The following is a 17,484-nucleotide window of genomic DNA, read 5'->3' as shown; positions in this document are numbered from 1 at the left end:
TGAAGTCTATGGAACTCGAACGTTCGAATTCAAAAGTGCTCATTTTAAAGCCTAATATGCAAGTTATTGTCGTAAAACAGGTTTGAGAACCCGGGTCTTGCCCCAGGGAACATGTATCAATGTAAAAAAAAGTTTTAAAAACGGTCATTTTTTTCTGGAGCAGTGATTTTAATGATGCTTTAAAGTGAATTATTTTTTTTTGAAAAATTCATTTAAATATCGTACCTGCTGGGTGTCTATAGTATGCCTGTGAAGTGGCACATGTTCAGAACTGTCCCTGCACAAAATGAGATTACTATAAGTAAAAAGTAATTTAAAACTGCTTGCGGCTTTAATGTAATGTCTGGTCCCTGCAATGTGGATGAAAATCAGTGAGAAAAATAGCATGGGTTCCCCCCCCCCCCTTCCCCCCAGGTCATTACAAGCCCCTTTGGCCCTATATACTTTGAACAGCAGTATACAGGTGGTGCAAACAAGACAGGGACTGTAGGTTTGTTAAGTAGAATCTGTTTTATAATTTTGAACTGGTACTTTTTTAAAGTGTAGCTCCAGCCATAAAATCTATTTTTAAGCTTTTCTGAAAACATAGAGAAGGGTTATCACCCTGTAACATTTGTTTTGCTGTCTGTGTGCATCTGTTCAGAAGATTTCAATTCACTTTCTGTCCCAATGACAAATGATTTTTTGAAAATTTGGGTTTTTTAGTGAAACAAGGATTGGTGATAAAGCATCAGTGGACGGGAGACACCTCTTACAGAAGAGAATTTCCCTTCCTAGGGGTAGATGTTCTCTCACTTCCTGTTGTCTCCTTCTGTTTGCAAGTAGGAGTCGTTTGTAAGTTGGATGTTTGAAAGTAGGGGCCGGCCGTATATACTCTGCATAAATTTGGGCCCTAGGTGTTGGTTTGCCACAACACTGTAAGCCCTCACAGTTAGTCTTGGTGGGCGCTGGAACGCCCTGCTGTGTGAACTATTATATCAAGAATTGTATTTACATGCCATTGTTGAACAGTGGTAGAAAAATTGGGCCTTTGGTGCTGGTGCCACAACACTGTAAGTCCTCACAGTTACTCTTGGTGGGCGCAGGAATGGGCCCTGCTGTGAAATATTAGATCAATAATTGTAATTACATGCCCCTGTTGAACAGGGGCAGAAAAATTGGGCCTTTGGTGGTGGTGGTGGTGCCACTACACTGCAACCCCTCACAGATACTCTAGTTGGAGTGCAGGAATGAGCCCGCTGCAAAGTATTGCATCAAAAATTGTAATTACACGCCCCTGTTAAACAAGGGCAGAAAAATTGAGCCTTAGGCACTGGTGCTGGTGCCACAACACTGCAACCCCTCACAGATACTCTAGTTGGAGCGCAGGAATGAGCCCGCTGCAAAGTATTGCATCAAAAATTGTAATTACATGCCCCTGTTAAACAGGGGCCGACAAATTGGGCCTTAGCCACTGGTGGCGGTGCCCGGAACCAAAAATGTTCTTACAAGCTATCTGCATGATCATTGAGGAGGAAAAGGATAGTCACTCAGCATAACAGGATAGTCACTCAGCATCCGCATAGGCAGTCTTGAAGGGATCTGACATTTAAAAAAAAAATTATTCAGTTACATCAGCATCAGGTGCTTGGTAGCTGGTGGTGATCCATGCTTGATTCATTTTATTGAAGGTCAGTCGATCGACTGAGTCGGTGGAGAGGCCCACCCTGTGATCGGTTACAAAGCCTCCAGCAGCACTGAATGTGCGTTCTAAAAGAACGCTGGATGCAGGACAAGCCAGCTCAATTGCGTACTGTGCAAGCTCTGGCCAGTGATCCATCCTCAAGACCCAGTAAGCCAGAGTCTTTTGTAACATTTGTTTTGCTGTCTGTGTGCATCTGTTCAGAAGATTTCAATTCACTTTCTGTCCCAATGACAAATGATTTTTTGAAAATTTGGGTTTTTTAGTGAAACAAGGATTGGTGATAAAGCATCAGTGGACGGGAGACACCTCTTACAGAAGAGAATTTCCCTTCCTAGGGGTAGATGTTCTCTCACTTCCTGTTGTCTCCTTCTGTTTGCAAGTAGGAGTCGTTTGTAAGTTGGATGTTTGAAAGTAGGGGCCGGCCGTATATACTCTGCATAAATTTGGGCCCTAGGTGTTGGTTTGCCACAACACTGTAAGCCCTCACAGTTAGTCTTGGTGGGCGCTGGAACGCCCTGCTGTGTGAACTATTATATCAAGAATTGTATTTACATGCCATTGTTGAACAGTGGTAGAAAAATTGGGCCTTTGGTGCTGGTGCCACAACACTGTAAGTCCTCACAGTTACTCTTGGTGGGCGCAGGAATGGGCCCTGCTGTGAAATATTAGATCAATAATTGTAATTACATGCCCCTGTTGAACAGGGGCAGAAAAATTGGGCCTTTGGTGGTGGTGGTGGTGCCACTACACTGCAACCCCTCACAGATACTCTAGTTGGAGTGCAGGAATGAGCCCGCTGCAAAGTATTGCATCAAAAATTGTAATTACACGCCCCTGTTAAACAAGGGCAGAAAAATTGAGCCTTAGGCACTGGTGCTGGTGCCACAACACTGCAACCCCTCACAGATACTCTAGTTGGAGCGCAGGAATGAGCCCGCTGCAAAGTATTGCATCAAAAATTGTAATTACATGCCCCTGTTAAACAGGGGCCGACAAATTGGGCCTTAGCCACTGGTGGCGGTGCCCGGAACCAAAAATGTTCTTACAAGCTATCTGCATGATCATTGAGGAGGAAAAGGATAGTCACTCAGCATAACAGGATAGTCACTCAGCATCCGCATAGGCAGTCTTGAAGGGATCTGACATTTAAAAAAAAAATTATTCAGTTACATCAGCATCAGGTGCTTGGTAGCTGGTGGTGATCCATGCTTGATTCATTTTATTGAAGGTCAGTCGATCGACTGAGTCGGTGGAGAGGCCCACCCTGTGATCGGTTACAAAGCCTCCAGCAGCACTGAATGTGCGTTCTAAAAGAACGCTGGATGCAGGACAAGCCAGCTCAATTGCGTACTGTGCAAGCTCTGGCCAGTGATCCATCCTCAAGACCCAGTAAGCCAGAGTCTTTTCGGTGGGAAAGGTGTCCAAGTCTGATCTTGCCCCTAGGTATTCCCGCACCATGTAAAACAGACGCTGGTGATGGTTGCTGGGAACGGTCATACCTTGGGGCCGCGGACTAAAAAATTGTCTGAACGCATCGATCAGACGGCCACCTTCTCCACCGCTCCTTCTGTGACTGACCGAAGCCTCAGCAACACGTTGTCCAGGACCAGGATTTTGTAACCTCCCAGTATCTGGGAACGCGTTGCACAGACCTTTCTGCAAGGCCTTCCGAAGATGTTTCATCTTCTGCTCCCTCTGTGCCGGCAAGATAAGGTCCGCAACCTTACTCTTGTAACGTGGATCAAGGAGGGTTGCCAGCCAGTAATGATCCCTCTCCTTGATAGCACGAATACGAGAATCCTTCCGCAGCCTGGCAGGATCAGGGAGGCCATACAACGTAGGTTTGCTGAGGCATTCCGTGCGAAGTCCTCTGAGTCACTGAGGACAACATGATTTGCAGCCACCTCGTCCCAGCCACGTACAAGTCCATGGGTTTCTTGGAACTGTAATTAATCCCTTGAAGACTGCTTCTGATGCTGAGTGCTAGGCTCCACCTCCATGCTGACACAATCCTCCTCCTCGTCCTCTTCCTGTGTGATAGGCGGGCAAGCAGGCACACTGTCTGGATAAAGGGTGCCTTGAGAGGTAAGGAAGTCCTCCTCTTCCTCGCTCTGTTCTGCCTCAAGGGCCCTGTCCATTATTCTAAGCAGCGTGTGCTCCAACAGGTGAATAAGAGGGACAGTCTCATTGATACATGCACTGTCACTGCTCACCATCCTCGTGGCCTCCTCAAATGGTGACAGGACAGTGCATGAATCCCTGATCACGGCCCACTGACGTGGGGGGGGGGGGGAACTAGCTCCCCTGACCCTGTCCTGCTGCCATATTGGCACAGATACTCATTGATGGCCCTCTGCTGCGTGTGCAGCCACTGCAGCATGGCCAACATAGAGTCACAGATTACAGATTGGGCGGTTCTTGGGCAGGTTGTATTTCTTTTGGAGGTCTGCCAGCCGAGCACTGGCATTATATGACCGTCGGAAATGCACACAGACTTTCCTGGCCTGCTTCAGGACATCCTGTAAGCCCGGGTACCTGCCCAAGAACCGCTGCACCACCAAGTTAAGGACATGAGCAAAACGGGGCACATGGGTCAGTTGTCCCTGTCGCAGGGCGGAGAGGAGGTTGGTGCCATTGTCGCAAACCACCATTCCTTGCTTAAGCTGGCGTGGTGTCAACCACCTATGAGCCTGCCCCTGCAGAGCTGACAGAACCTCTGGGCCAGTGTGGCTCCTGTCCCCCAAGCACACCAGCTCAAGCACCGCATGGCATCTCTTTGCCTGCGTACCTGCGTAGCCCCTTGAACGCCTACGGAGCACCGCTGGTTCCGAGGACACATCAGCACAGGAAGAGGCCACAGAGGAAGAAGAGGAGGAGGGGGTGGAGGAGAGAGGTGTGTCACAACCAGTAGTAGCATTTTGGAGGCGTGGTGGTGGAACAACCTCCAACACTACTGTACCTTGTCCTGCGTCCTTCCCAGCTGCCAGCAGAGTCACCCAATGCGCCGTGAAAGATAGGTAACGTCCCTGTCCATGCCTGCTGGACCATGAGTCAGTGGTAATATGCACCTTACCACTGACCGCCCTGTCCAGCGAGGCATGGACATTGCCTTCCACATGCTGGTAGAGAGCCGGAATCGCCTTCCGTGAGAAAAAGTGGTGTTTGGGAACCTGCCACTGAGGTACTGCACATTCTACAAACTCACGGAAGGGGGCAGAATCTACCAACTGAAAAGGCAGCAGTTGAAGTGCTAGCAATTTAGCTAAGCTAGCATTCAACCGCTGGGCATGTGGATGGCTGGGAGAGAACTTATTTCGGCGCTGCAGCAGCTGGGGCAGGGAAATTTGCCTGGTACAATCTGCCATCGGTGTACCGATAGTAGATTGCCCGCAAGTACTTGGCTGTGACATGCCTAATTCTACACCTTCAGTCCTATCAGTACAGGCTTCAGAGAGGACTGAGGGTATAGTGGGGTTGGAGATCCCAGCTGATGAGGAGCAAGGAGAGGTCGGCTTTGTTCTTTGGTGTGGGTTTTTGAGGTACGCTTGCCAACAAACTGCATGGCAGGTCGACTTATATCTGGTCAAGCATGTGGTGCCAAAGCGGGTGATGTTTTGGCCACGCGAGATACGCTTGAGACATATGTTGCAAATAGCAGCAGTGCGATCTGATGCACTTGTCTCAAAAAAGGCCCACACCAAAGAACTTTTGGAATAACGCTGAGAGACAGAAGCTCCCTGTACATGCGTAGCTCTGCATTGTGATTCAGTCGGTGTGCTGCCCTTAAGCTGGCCCCTGGAGGGCACCCTGCCTCGTTGGAGATGTGCCTGTGCCTCCTCCTCTTCCTCCTCTCCCCTATCAGGCACCCACGTAGAGTCAGTGACTTCATCATCCCCTCCCTCCTCATCACTTTAGGGCAGTGTTTCTCAATTCCAGTCCTCAGGCCCCCCCAACAGGTCAGGTTTTCAGGATTTCCCTCAGATGAAAAGGCTGTGGTGATTACTAAGGCAGTGAAACTGATCAAATCACCTGTGCAAAACAATGGAGAGCCTGAAAACCTGACCTGTTGGGGGGGCCTGAGGACTGGAATTGAGAAACACTGCTTTAGGGGAACATGAATGCCAGATTGCTGTCCTTGGGCACCCCCTCTCTCTAGGCTCATGTTACTGCCTTTCTCTAGCTGTGTACCATCATCGGAGCCTTCAAAACGCTGCGCATCCTCCTGCAGCATGTACCCAACACTGTGGTCAAACAGTTCAGGGGACTCCTCAGGAGGACATGGTGGGGCTAGGGAAGGAGTGACTGATGCCATTGAGCAGAGGGAAGAGGCCGCGTTGGCAGCTGCTTTGCCAGACAAAGTACCCTGAGCCTGGGTGAGAGAGGATGAGGAGGATGAGGGCGGCTTGGTCATTCACTCTACCAAGTCTTTGGCATGTTGCGGCTCAACACGGCCAGCTGCCGAAAATAAGGACGAGCGTGTCCCACGGCCACGTGCTGATGAGGATGCACCGTGTCCACGACCAGCACTGTTGCCTCTAGACGCAGAGCCTGCTTGCCCTCTTTTATCGGCTCGTGACTCTCTGCCTCTCCTTGTTGTCCTTCCAGACATGCTAATGGCCTGCAGAGGACACAGACAGAACACCACGTGAAAGTACTTTCAGCAATATACCCTGCCTGTAGTATTAATATGAGCAGATCCCTGCTTCTAGGAGTACATTTGAGAAACACCAGCTTTACGTTAGGTGCACAATGTGCAGAGGACACAGTCAGTACACACACCACGTAGCTTTAGGTGCACACTGCAGAGGACACAGACAGTACACACACCACATAGCTTTAGGTACACACTGCAGAGGACACAGACAGTACACCACATGAAAATACTGCAGCTAGCACAATCACCTGCCTGCCTGTCAGTAAATTAGAAAGATCGGATCTAGCTAAACTATACAGTGTATAAATATACAGTACAGACCAAAAGTTTGGACACACCTTCTCATTCAAAGAGTTTTCTTTATTTTCATGACTATGAAAAGTGTAGATTCACACTGAATGCATCAAAACTATGAATTAACACATGTGGAATTATACATAACAAAAAAGTGTGAAACAACTGAAAATATATTTCATATTCTAGGTTCTTCAAGGTAGCCACCTTTTGCAGCAGACAAACACCAAAAATAATTCTGCGCTCATGGGAGTTCACAAAGTCAAATCAGCCCAAAATAATAAGGGAAAATCATTAATAAGCACAGTCTATATTGAGGAAAAAAACAATCCTTTTAATTGGGTTCAACTTCAAGATTTGCATATAAACAGTCCGGATTGGATAATGTACCAAAAAGTAACCAAGTTGCATGCACAGATATGATGTTTCTCCAGCACTCTCCTACAGTCTCAGGGGGTTAAATCTCACGGCTTTGATCTAGCATACCATCCATGATGAAATCAACAGTACCTTGCCAAGAGGATGTAAACCCAGGGCACTGATGAGAAGATGAGTATCACCCCACTCACCGGAACCAGACACAGCAGACACATCTCTAGAACTGTTAAGAGGAGACTGTGTGAATCAGGCCTTCATGGTAGAATATCTGCTAAGAAACCACTGCTAAAGGCAACAAGCAGAAGAGACTTGTTTGGGCTAAAGAACACAAGGAATGGACATTAGACCAGTGGAAATCTGTGCTTTGGTCTGATGAGTCCAAACTTGAGATCTTTGGTTCCAACCCCCCTGTCTTTGTGCGACGCAGAAAAGGTGAACGGATGGACTCTACATGCCTGGTTCCCACCGTGAAGCATGGAGGAGGAGGTGTGATGCTGGTGACACTGTTGGGGATTTATTCAAAATTGAAGGCATACTGAACCAGCATGGCTACCACAGCATCTTGCAGCGGAATACTATTCCATCCATCAGGACAATGACCCCAAACACACCTCCAGGCTGTGTAAGGGCTATTTGACCAAGAAGGAGAGTGATGGGGTGCTGCGCCAGATGACTACCTCTTGAAGCTCATCAAGAGAATGCCAAGAGTGTGCAAAGCAGTAATGAAAGCAAAAGGTGGCTACTTTGAAGAACTTGGAATATGAAATATATTTTCAGTTGTTTCACACTTTTTTGTTATGTATAATTCCACATGTGTTAATTCATAGTTTTGATGCCTTCAGTGTGAATCTACAATTTTCATAGTCACGAAAATAAAGAAAACTCTTTGAATGAGAAGGTGTGTCCAAACTTTTGGTCTGTATATACAACGCCTGGGATGCGCATATATATATGTGTATATATATATATATATATATATATATATATATATATATATATATATATATATATATATACATACACACACACACAGTGAGGAAAATAAGTATTTGAACAACCTGCTATTTTGCAAGTTCTCCCACTTGGAAATCATGAAGGGGTCTGAAATTGTCATCGTAGGTGCATGTCCACTGTGAGAGACATAATCAAAAAAAAAAAAATTCCAGAAATCACAATTTATGATTTTTTAACTATTTATTTGTATGATACAGCTGCAAATAAGTATTTGAACACCTGTCTATCAGCTAGAATTCTGACCCTCAAAGACCTGTTAGTCTGCCTTTAAAATATCCACCTCCACTCCATTTATTATCCTAAATTAGATGCACCTGTTTGAGGTCATTAGCTGCATAAAGACACCTGTCCACCCCATACAATCAGTAAGAATCCAACTACTAACATGGCCAAGACCAAAGAGCTGTCCAAAGACACTAGAGACAAAATTGTACACCTCCACAAGGCTGGAAAGGGCTACGGGGAAATTGCCAAGCAGCTTGGTGAAAAAAGGTCCACTGTTGGAGCAATCATTAGAAAATGGAAGAAGCTAAACATGACTGTCAATCTCCCTCGGACTGGGGCTCCATGCAAAATCTCACCTTGTGCGGTCTCAATGATCCTAAGAAAGGTGAGAAATCAGCCCAGGACTACACGGGAGGAGCTGGTCAATGACCTGAAAAGAGCTGGGACCACCGTTTCCAAGGTTACTGTTGGTAATACACTAAGACGTCATGGTTTGAAATCATGCATGGCACGGAAGGTTCCCCTGCTTAAACCAGCACATGTCAAGGCCCGTCTTAAGTTAGCCAATGACCATTTGGATGATCCAGAGGAGTCATGGGAGAAAGTCATGTGGTCAGATGAGACCAAAATATAACTTTTTGGTCATAATTCCACTAACCGTGTTTGGAGGAAGAAGAATGATGAGTACCATCCCAAGAACACCATCCCTACTGTGAAGCATGGGGGTGGTAGCATCATGCTTTGGGGGTGTTTTTCTGCACATGGGACAGGGCGACTGCACTGTATTAAGGAGAGGATGACCGGGGCCATGTATTGCGAGATTTTGGGCAACAACCTCCTTCCCTCAGTTAGAGCTTTGAAGATGGGTCGAGGCTGGGTCTTCCAACATGACAATGACCCGAAGCACACAGCCAGGATAACCAAGGAGTGGCTCTGTAAGAAGCATATCAAGGTTCTGGCGTGGCCTAGCCAGTCTCCAGACCTAAACCCAATAGAGAATCTTTGGAGGGAGCTCAAACTCCGTGTTTCTCAGCGACAGCCCAGAAACCTGACTGATCTAGAGAAGATCTGTGTGGAGGAGTGGGCCAAAATCCCTCCTCCAGTGTGTGCAAACCTGGTGAAAAACTACAAGAAACATTTGACCTCTGTAATTGCAAACAAAGGCTACTGTACCAAATATTAACATTGATTTTCTCAGGTGTTCAAATACTTATTTGCAGCTGTATCATACAAATAAATAGTTAAAAAAATCATACATTGTGATTTCTGGATTTTTTTTTTTTTTTTGATTATGTCTCTCACAGTGGACATGCACCTACGATAACAATTTCAGACCCCTCCATGATTTCCAAGTGGGAGAACTTGCAAAATAGCAGGGTGTTCAAATACTTATTTTCCTCACTATATATATATATATATATATATATATATATATATATATATATATATATATATATATATATATATATATATATATATATATATATATATATATATATATATATACACACACACACACACACACACACACACACACACACACACACACACACACACACACACACACACACACACACACACACACACACACACACACACACACACACACACACACACACACACACACACACACACACACACACAGCCCTCAAAATTTCCACTCGCCTACTAGCATTTGGCGAGTGGATTTAAGCTGGGGGCGAGTGATGACAGGGCTCTGATGATGAGATGAATGGGAGAGGGAGAGAGAGAGAGGATGGATGGGAGTTGCAGAGGAGACAGCAAGAGAATGGGGAAGAGACCCAGTTCTAGTGCCCTGTCCCCCTGGTCTGCCCCCAGTGCCCTGTTCCATTTTGTTAAATTTGTTGTTGGTAATATTTAATTGTGTAACTTGATTCTGCATAAAACATTTAACAGTGTCATTCTATGAGATAATCTACGAGGGCGTGTTTACAGGTGCAATTAGGCGCAGGGCAGTGTATGAATTAGGTGGGGCAACTGGTGGCGAGTAACTCTTGAGGCCTGGCTAGTGGCTCAGGACTTGAAATTTTGAGCCCTGTATGTATGTATATATATATATATATATATATATATATATATATATATATATATATATATATATATATATATATATAATATAATCTCCTCTACACACTGTAACTTTCACTGACTAGCCTGCCTGCTCTATCTACCTACAAAAAATTAGTCTCGCTCTCTCTCTGTCCTGTCTGTCTGTCTTGTCTTAACCACCGCAACACACTACACAAGGCCAACCTGCAGGCGGCCTTTTATAGTGTGGGGCGTGTACTAAACCCCCTGAGCCATAATTGGCCAAAGCCACCCAGAAAACAAAGAAAAAAAAAAAAATTGTAAGGGAAATCGAAGGAAAAGGTAAGTGAACCAACAATGCACTAGCATAAAGGAACCTATTTAGAAAATAAAAAACGAACCTTTACAACCCCTTTAAAGCTTTTGTTTTTTAAATAACAAACCCATTATACTTCCCTTCTCTGTGCAGTGGTTTTGCACAGAGCAGCTTCGATTCTCTTCTTTTTGGGTCCCCTGCCGGCGTCCCTGGCTCCTCCCCCCTCGAGCAGTGCCCCCAGAGAAAGCAGCTTCCCCTGGGGCACCGCTGCATACTCGGTACTCCTGAGCCACTGCTTTATGCGTCCATAAGATACACAGAGCCACGGTTAGGCCCCGCCCCTGCTCTCCTCATTGGCTCACTAGCTGTGATTGACCGCAGTGGGAGCCAATGGTCCCCCGCTGCTGTCTCACCAATGAGGCTGGATCGGAGGGAGCGCAGGTAAGGATAGGGGGGCACTGCACACATATAGAATGCATGAAGGTAAAAAACCTTCAGCCTTTAGAACTACTTTAACAATGAACACACAAACATTTTGAATGGTCCACTACCTCTTCCCAAAGCCTCAGACTTTCAGTTGCAGTCATCTTTAGTTCTTTAAGCATGTCGATTTTCTTTTGTGTGCACAGCATGTTCCTTTCAATCAGTGCTATATTAAATGTTTTTAGCAAGCATGATTTTTTTTTAATATTTACATTGTTAGATCTAACACCTGTTTTAACTATATTGATATAATTCTCTATAGAAAAAGAATATTAAATGATTACTAGTAATGATTCACTAGTTTGATGGATTGTAATACAGATTTGCTCTCTAAAGGTCTGGAAGAGCTGATGACTCCTGAAGAGAAAGCAAAGTTGTGTGCAGCAATAGGATACAGCGAAACAGCAGTTGACCCAACTCTACCAAAAACAGTGAGCACAATTTACCAGCTACTCTAATATAGTTATTTTAGAAGTCATTTGCGCTTAATTTCAAGCATAATTCAAACTGTAAAGTAAAAATGATTGTTCTTTCATAAATATGCATGTCCTAATAACCACCCTTGTTAAAGTAGTGTGTCCTAATAATTGCCTCCAGTTTTGCTCCTGCTTTTTATTGCTTGGGGCTGCCATACCGCCAGAGGTGAAGCATACATGTGATTAAGGCTGGCCATACATTATTCCTAAAAAAAAAAAAACAATTCCCTCATCCACACACTTGATGTTTTATTCTGACAGCTGGGAGATTTAACAGCCTTCAGAATACAAGTTTGTACTTTGGTCGGTGGCACTGATTGATCGGTAAGAACCAGACAGGCTGGTTGTACAGGAGACGATCGGTAGATCAACTTCTGTACAACCAGCTTGCCCATACATGGATTGAAATTTGACTGGTCCCTGCTGAACAAACCAAATGTCGATCCATGTATGGTTGCCTCAAGTAGGGAGAGCTTGCAGCAGCAAAATTACTGTTCTGTCTGCCTCTGTATGTTTCATATTCTTTAATATATGAAATCTATGTGATGGTGATGCTTATGAAACTAAATGCTATATGTGACTTACCAACCATAAAATGAAAGTGTCAGTGCCAATAAATAATGTGCCAAACAGTCAGTAAATGCACACAGTTCATATAGAGTTCATATGTGATATGGTGAGTAAAAATCCTCTTATATAAGGTGCACACAATTTTTACGTAAGACCCCTTTCACACTAAGGCAGTTTTCAGTCGTCTTAGCGCTAGAAATGGTGCCTGAAAACTGCCTTCCATGCTACCCGAATATGAAAGCCTGAGTGCTTTCACACTGGAGCGGTGCGCTTATGGGAAGTTAAAAAAAAGTCCTGCAAGCAGTCCTTGGGTGCTGGATCATATTAGACCGGATGCAGTTTAAAGAGAAAGAAGAGAAAAGCAGCAAATAAATTGGTAAAAGCTTAAGAGAGGTACTGCCAGAGCTTTTTTTTTTAAGTCACAGGAGTTCACTTGCATTTGCTTTGCTGCCGAATCAGCTGACAGCAGGCTCAAGCTTGTTGTCACCTGACTTCAGTGGGCCTCTGGAAGGCTCCTGGCCATATTGTCAGGATTTACCCAGCTGCCTGTTTAACAGCTAGGCTCTGGCTCTCGGCACGTGGCTAAGAACTGAAGCCAGCTGCACCTGCACCCTCTCCAGCCTGGTGCTCCAGTGAGTGCTGGAGAGGCAGAGCAAGGCGCGGAGACTACAGTCGCTGCTGACGGCTCAGAGAAGACAGAGATCTGAGTAATCCGTGTTCATGTGATCGCTCAGTTCTTGGACTTAGAGCTGGCAGGGGGCAGCCGCAACTTCAGACCAATGTTTCAGCATGGAAGTGAATATGTATGTTTGTTGCATCTCTCGACTCTTTTGCCAACTTGCAGCAAAGTGTCTTATCTCTGTTATTGTTTTCTTCTCCCTCCTCTGACATCCCTGGTCATAGACCAGGTATCATTCCATAGTCCAGCTTTTTTTCCTCCACCCACTTGACCGTAAGCACCCTATCAAAAGATCAGGCTTACACAAGACATTTTAATTTGTCTGCTAAAACAGAGTATCGTGGCATGGGATTTTTGTGGAGAAAAGTAGTGAACTGTAGGTGTGCAGGGAACCTTTAACATTTCTCTCATGACACTTTAAGGAAAAGTTTTACTAGATTTACTATGAGTAACCGTTTAAAAATGGAAAAACACCAGAAATGGCTACAGAAAAAAGAGAGAAACATTGCTTTGGGCACCAAAGCTTGATTGTCCTTGTCTGAAACTTCTGGGACTTGTTAATATAATCAAACTAAATAAACTAAATAGCCCCTTATTAACAATAATATGAACTGACATACATACCTGCCTTTCTTAATGTGTAATAGTGCACAATTTGGGAAGTATAGTATATTAATATTTGTGTGATATATATATATATATATATATATATATATATATATATATATATATATATATATATATATATATATATATATATATATATATATATATATATATATATATATATATATATATATATATATATATATGTGTGTGTATAATATATATATATATATATATATAGCCACATTTGCTTTTACAGACCCTAATATTTTTGGACAGTTGGAAAAGAAAGAAAACACATTGCAAAGAAATCCTATATTTGATTTGGTTTTTCAATTAACCTATATACACTATTGTTACATACCTTAGAGCAGAGCCTAACTACCAGAGGAAGGCCTCTCTCTCACAGCTCCAGTTCAAGGACCACTGAGGTTTCAACAGCGGCTGCGAGAGCATGGTGGGGTAGGAGTGCCTGCAATGTCCTCCATTGGCCAGTAAGTGGGTGAGGCAGATGGCAGCAGTAGTGGCTGCTGCTGGTTGGCTGTGGATGCAGGTACTTTGCGGATGCAGCTGTGCTGCGGAAGCAGGTACGTGGAGACTGGTGCAGAGTCAGTCAAGCCAGGTCATACACGGAAGATCAGGTGTGTCAAAGATATCAAGCAGAGAATGGTCAAAGTTCATGCAGAGGTTTGGAACAGAGAATCAAGCAGATACAGATGAGATCGAGGTCAAGGCAAGCCGGGGTCAGGGTTGGAGAATATCGGGATGGTCAGGAAGCCGAGTCAGAATCAGATCAAGGACAGATACAGGGGAAAGCTGCAGATGACACAGCAAGGTCCTAGTGAATCTGTCATCCTTATATATGGCATTTGGCACCAATGCTAATGGGTGCGCATTGGTGATCGCGTGGACATGCCTGCCAAGAAGGTTATTGCTGGAATTGTGCCCACGCTTGCCCCTTGGCCTCTGCCTATCTGCTGCACTATGGCCAGCCTCCCCCTGACAACTATATTACCAAAAGTATTAGGACACCTGCCTTTACACACATGACTTTTAATGGCATCCCGGTCTTAGTCCGTAGGGTTCAATATTGAGTTGCTCCACCCTTTGCAGCTATAACAGCTTCAGCTCTTCTGAGAATGCTGTCCACAAGGTTTAGGTGTGTGTCTATAAGGAATGTTTGATCGTTCTTCCAGAAGTGTATTTATGAGGTAAGGCAATGGTGTTGGATGAGAAGGCCTGGTTTACAGTCTCTGCTCTAATTCATCCCAAAGGTGTTCTATCGGATTGAGGTCAGGACTCTGTGCAGGCCAGTCAAGTTTCTCCACCCCGACCTCGCTCATCCATGTCTTTATAGAAAGTGAAAATAGAAGCTAATAATAATCAGAAATTGAAATATAAATTCATTCTAATTGTGTTTTTCTGTGTTTGTCTTTTTTTAGTATGAAGCAGTGGTTTTATGTGTAAAGTTATTAAGTATGTCAATTCAGTTGCGAGAAGATAAAGGAAAGCCTGAGCTGATTAATCTAGCTATAACTGACTTGAGCTCCATGTTAAAACAACGCCCAGGAGCACAAGCAGTTAGGTGAGTCGGCTGAACAATGTTCCATTCAATAATCTATTCCATTTTCTTTATGCTGCATATAAGTTATATTGTTTGTTCATGAGCCATGAGTGTTTTTTTTTTTTTTTTTTTTTAATGGGATCGTTTTTCTGTGCTGATGTTTTATATCTCCCATATTCCACATACAGGTTTGAAGCTCAAATTGGCACATTTGAGATAACTGGCATGTCACAGACCAAGTCTGTTCCCTGTCTGTTGTCTTCCCGGAATATTGTAACAGACAATGACACTTCATTGTTGAGCCTCATGTTTGAAACAAATCCTTTGGATGAGCGGGCAGACCAAAGACTTTTAGTGGATTCCCAACCTCTAGAAATAATTTATGATGCTGTAAGAACCATTCAGATAATTTTTACATATCTTAGTGATTAACTTTTTAGATTCACTTGAAGATGTTTTTATTGTTCTAAATATTTGTATTTTGCCATATTTAGAAAACCATCAACAGTTTAGCAGATTTTTTCCGGCCTCCACAAGACGTCCATCTTGAACAACTGACTTCAGCCACTTTAACTAAGTTAGAAGAGTTTCGAGATAGAACTTCAACAGGCAAGCACATTTTTTTTTGTATCATTTTGTTTTACATTGCACAATTTGTTTACTTTTTCAGATGCTTTACTTTTGCATTACTTTTTCAGATGCTTGGTTATACAGTATGATACTTTATAATGAATTATCCTGGACTCATTGAATTCTTGAGTATAGTTGTAACTAGGTAACTTGTGTCAGTGTATCTTGCAATAATATCTATAAGCATTTCGAATTATTTGTATAGAATGGAAATCTTGCCTACAGGTTATCTAAAAAGTCATATTGAAGTTATTTTAATTTGCAGATAATCTAAGCATGTGCTTTTTGAGCAGTTATTTTATTGATTTGGCCTACCATGAAAGCACACATATGTAAACGGGAAAAAGATATTCAAAACTGGTACCCCAGTGGATTGTAGGCATCTAAAGGATGCTGTGTACTGGCCATGAGTTAACAGATAGGACCTAAAATATGTGATCCTGGGGTCTTTGTAACACAAACTGTGACCAACTTCTCAAAATGCTAGTTTTGTCTTGTTCCCCCTCCTCTTTATGGGACTTCATTGGATGATTTACTTTCACCTCTTGCTGTAGTGACCTCTTTAAAATGTTGGATTTCATCTCACTTTCTGTCTCTGTGAAAATGGTCCCCTTCAACAGAGAGGTGAATCTTCCAAACAGGGACACAGACAGCAGCAAAAACTTAAGAGACTCTAACCCTTCCCAACGCTGTAAGAAAAAAAAGTTTTGCCTTTTATACACACTCTCTAATAGAGATATGCAATTTCTCTGCAAAATGTAAAAAATTACCAAAACAAAATGTCTTTATCATCCTATATGCTGCTGCCAACAGGAGGTTTGAGGAGTGTGGAGAAAGGTCTTGTAAGTGAAAAACGGGCATATGAATCCATAACGTCCAGCGGGATGCCACCTAGAAGTAAAGACAGCTGCAGGTGGAATTTCCAGCCAACCAGCGGTGGGAAGCACTGTGTGTCTGATCCAGGATGTCAGAGCCAGCGTGGAAAGCAGGCAACCAAAAGTGACGTCAGAGTGGGTGGGACATGTTTTGGAGCATGCCCAGTCGCTCTTCCTTTAAACCAATGGAGTAATGCAAGGGGAAGTGGTTGATAGTCAGCTGCGGGACAAATGCGCAGGGCGGGACTGATAACGACTGCCAGATCATTACATGGCAGTATGCAATAGAATAAAATGCAGTAAAATAAAGTGAAAAACTCGCTGCAGTAAAGGTAAAGATACACAATACAAACGCTGACTGGGACAGAACTGCAACAAGTAGAACATAGATGAATTAATGTCCGATATTTATGGGGCGAATTGGTGAAATCTAGACCTCCAGCCATCTACTAACTGATGTTACAATCCATTGCTATAAGATTGATGTATATTCTGATGTGCTAGGTGTATAATAATATTATTTTCTCTTTTTTCCTGTCCCTTCTCCCCTCCCTTCTCCCTTTCCGTCCCTTCCCGCCCCCTTCCCATCTCCTCATCTGGTTTGTACCTTCCTCTTATAATTCTACCCGGTTTTATTGTAATGTATTAGACTCTAATGCTTTTCTATAGATGCCATAATTGCCTTAATTTAGTCTTGCTGTACAAAGTATTGTCTTGAATAATATCTCTTGATGAATTGTGTGCCTAGCAGTTCTGTTTGTGGTTTTTATTTTATTTTTACGCTTTGATAAATAAAAAAAAATTCTGTTTAAAATAAAAAAAATGGCAGAAATATGGCAGCCAGTATAATAAAGGTAACTAGAAGGATGAAAATACTGTGCAGGAGGGGACAGCAAGTTTCAGAAACATTACAACTTGGGAAAATACATAAAAAAATGCAATACAATGTGGTCATTGCTGTGAGCATATGAACATGATATGCCCGGA

General features: G+C 43.6%; 1 protein-coding gene across 3 annotated transcripts in view; it reads left to right on the top strand.

Annotated features, from left to right (window-relative positions):
- VPS13A (vacuolar protein sorting 13 homolog A) overlaps positions 1–17,484 on the top strand; it is a 466,977-nt gene that overhangs the window by 97,336 nt on the left and 352,157 nt on the right. For 2 of the 3 annotated variants that reach the window (XM_040355879.1, XM_040355872.1), the window contains exons 16-19: positions 11,419–11,528; positions 14,871–15,013; positions 15,181–15,382; positions 15,487–15,601. In XM_040355879.1, the coding sequence (XP_040211813.1) occupies positions 11,419–11,528; positions 14,871–15,013; positions 15,181–15,382; positions 15,487–15,601 (570 nt within the window). The remainder of the gene's footprint in view (positions 1–11,418; positions 11,529–14,870; positions 15,014–15,180; positions 15,383–15,486; positions 15,602–17,484) is intronic. The other variant, XM_040355888.1, reaches the window with a different exon arrangement.

Source organism: Rana temporaria, chromosome 1 (genome assembly GCF_905171775.1).
Source record: "Rana temporaria chromosome 1, aRanTem1.1, whole genome shotgun sequence".
Classification (NCBI taxonomy): domain Eukaryota; kingdom Metazoa; phylum Chordata; class Amphibia; order Anura; family Ranidae; genus Rana; species Rana temporaria.
The sequence above is the reverse complement of the archived record's forward strand: the minus strand, read 5'-3'. Positions and strand labels throughout refer to the sequence as shown.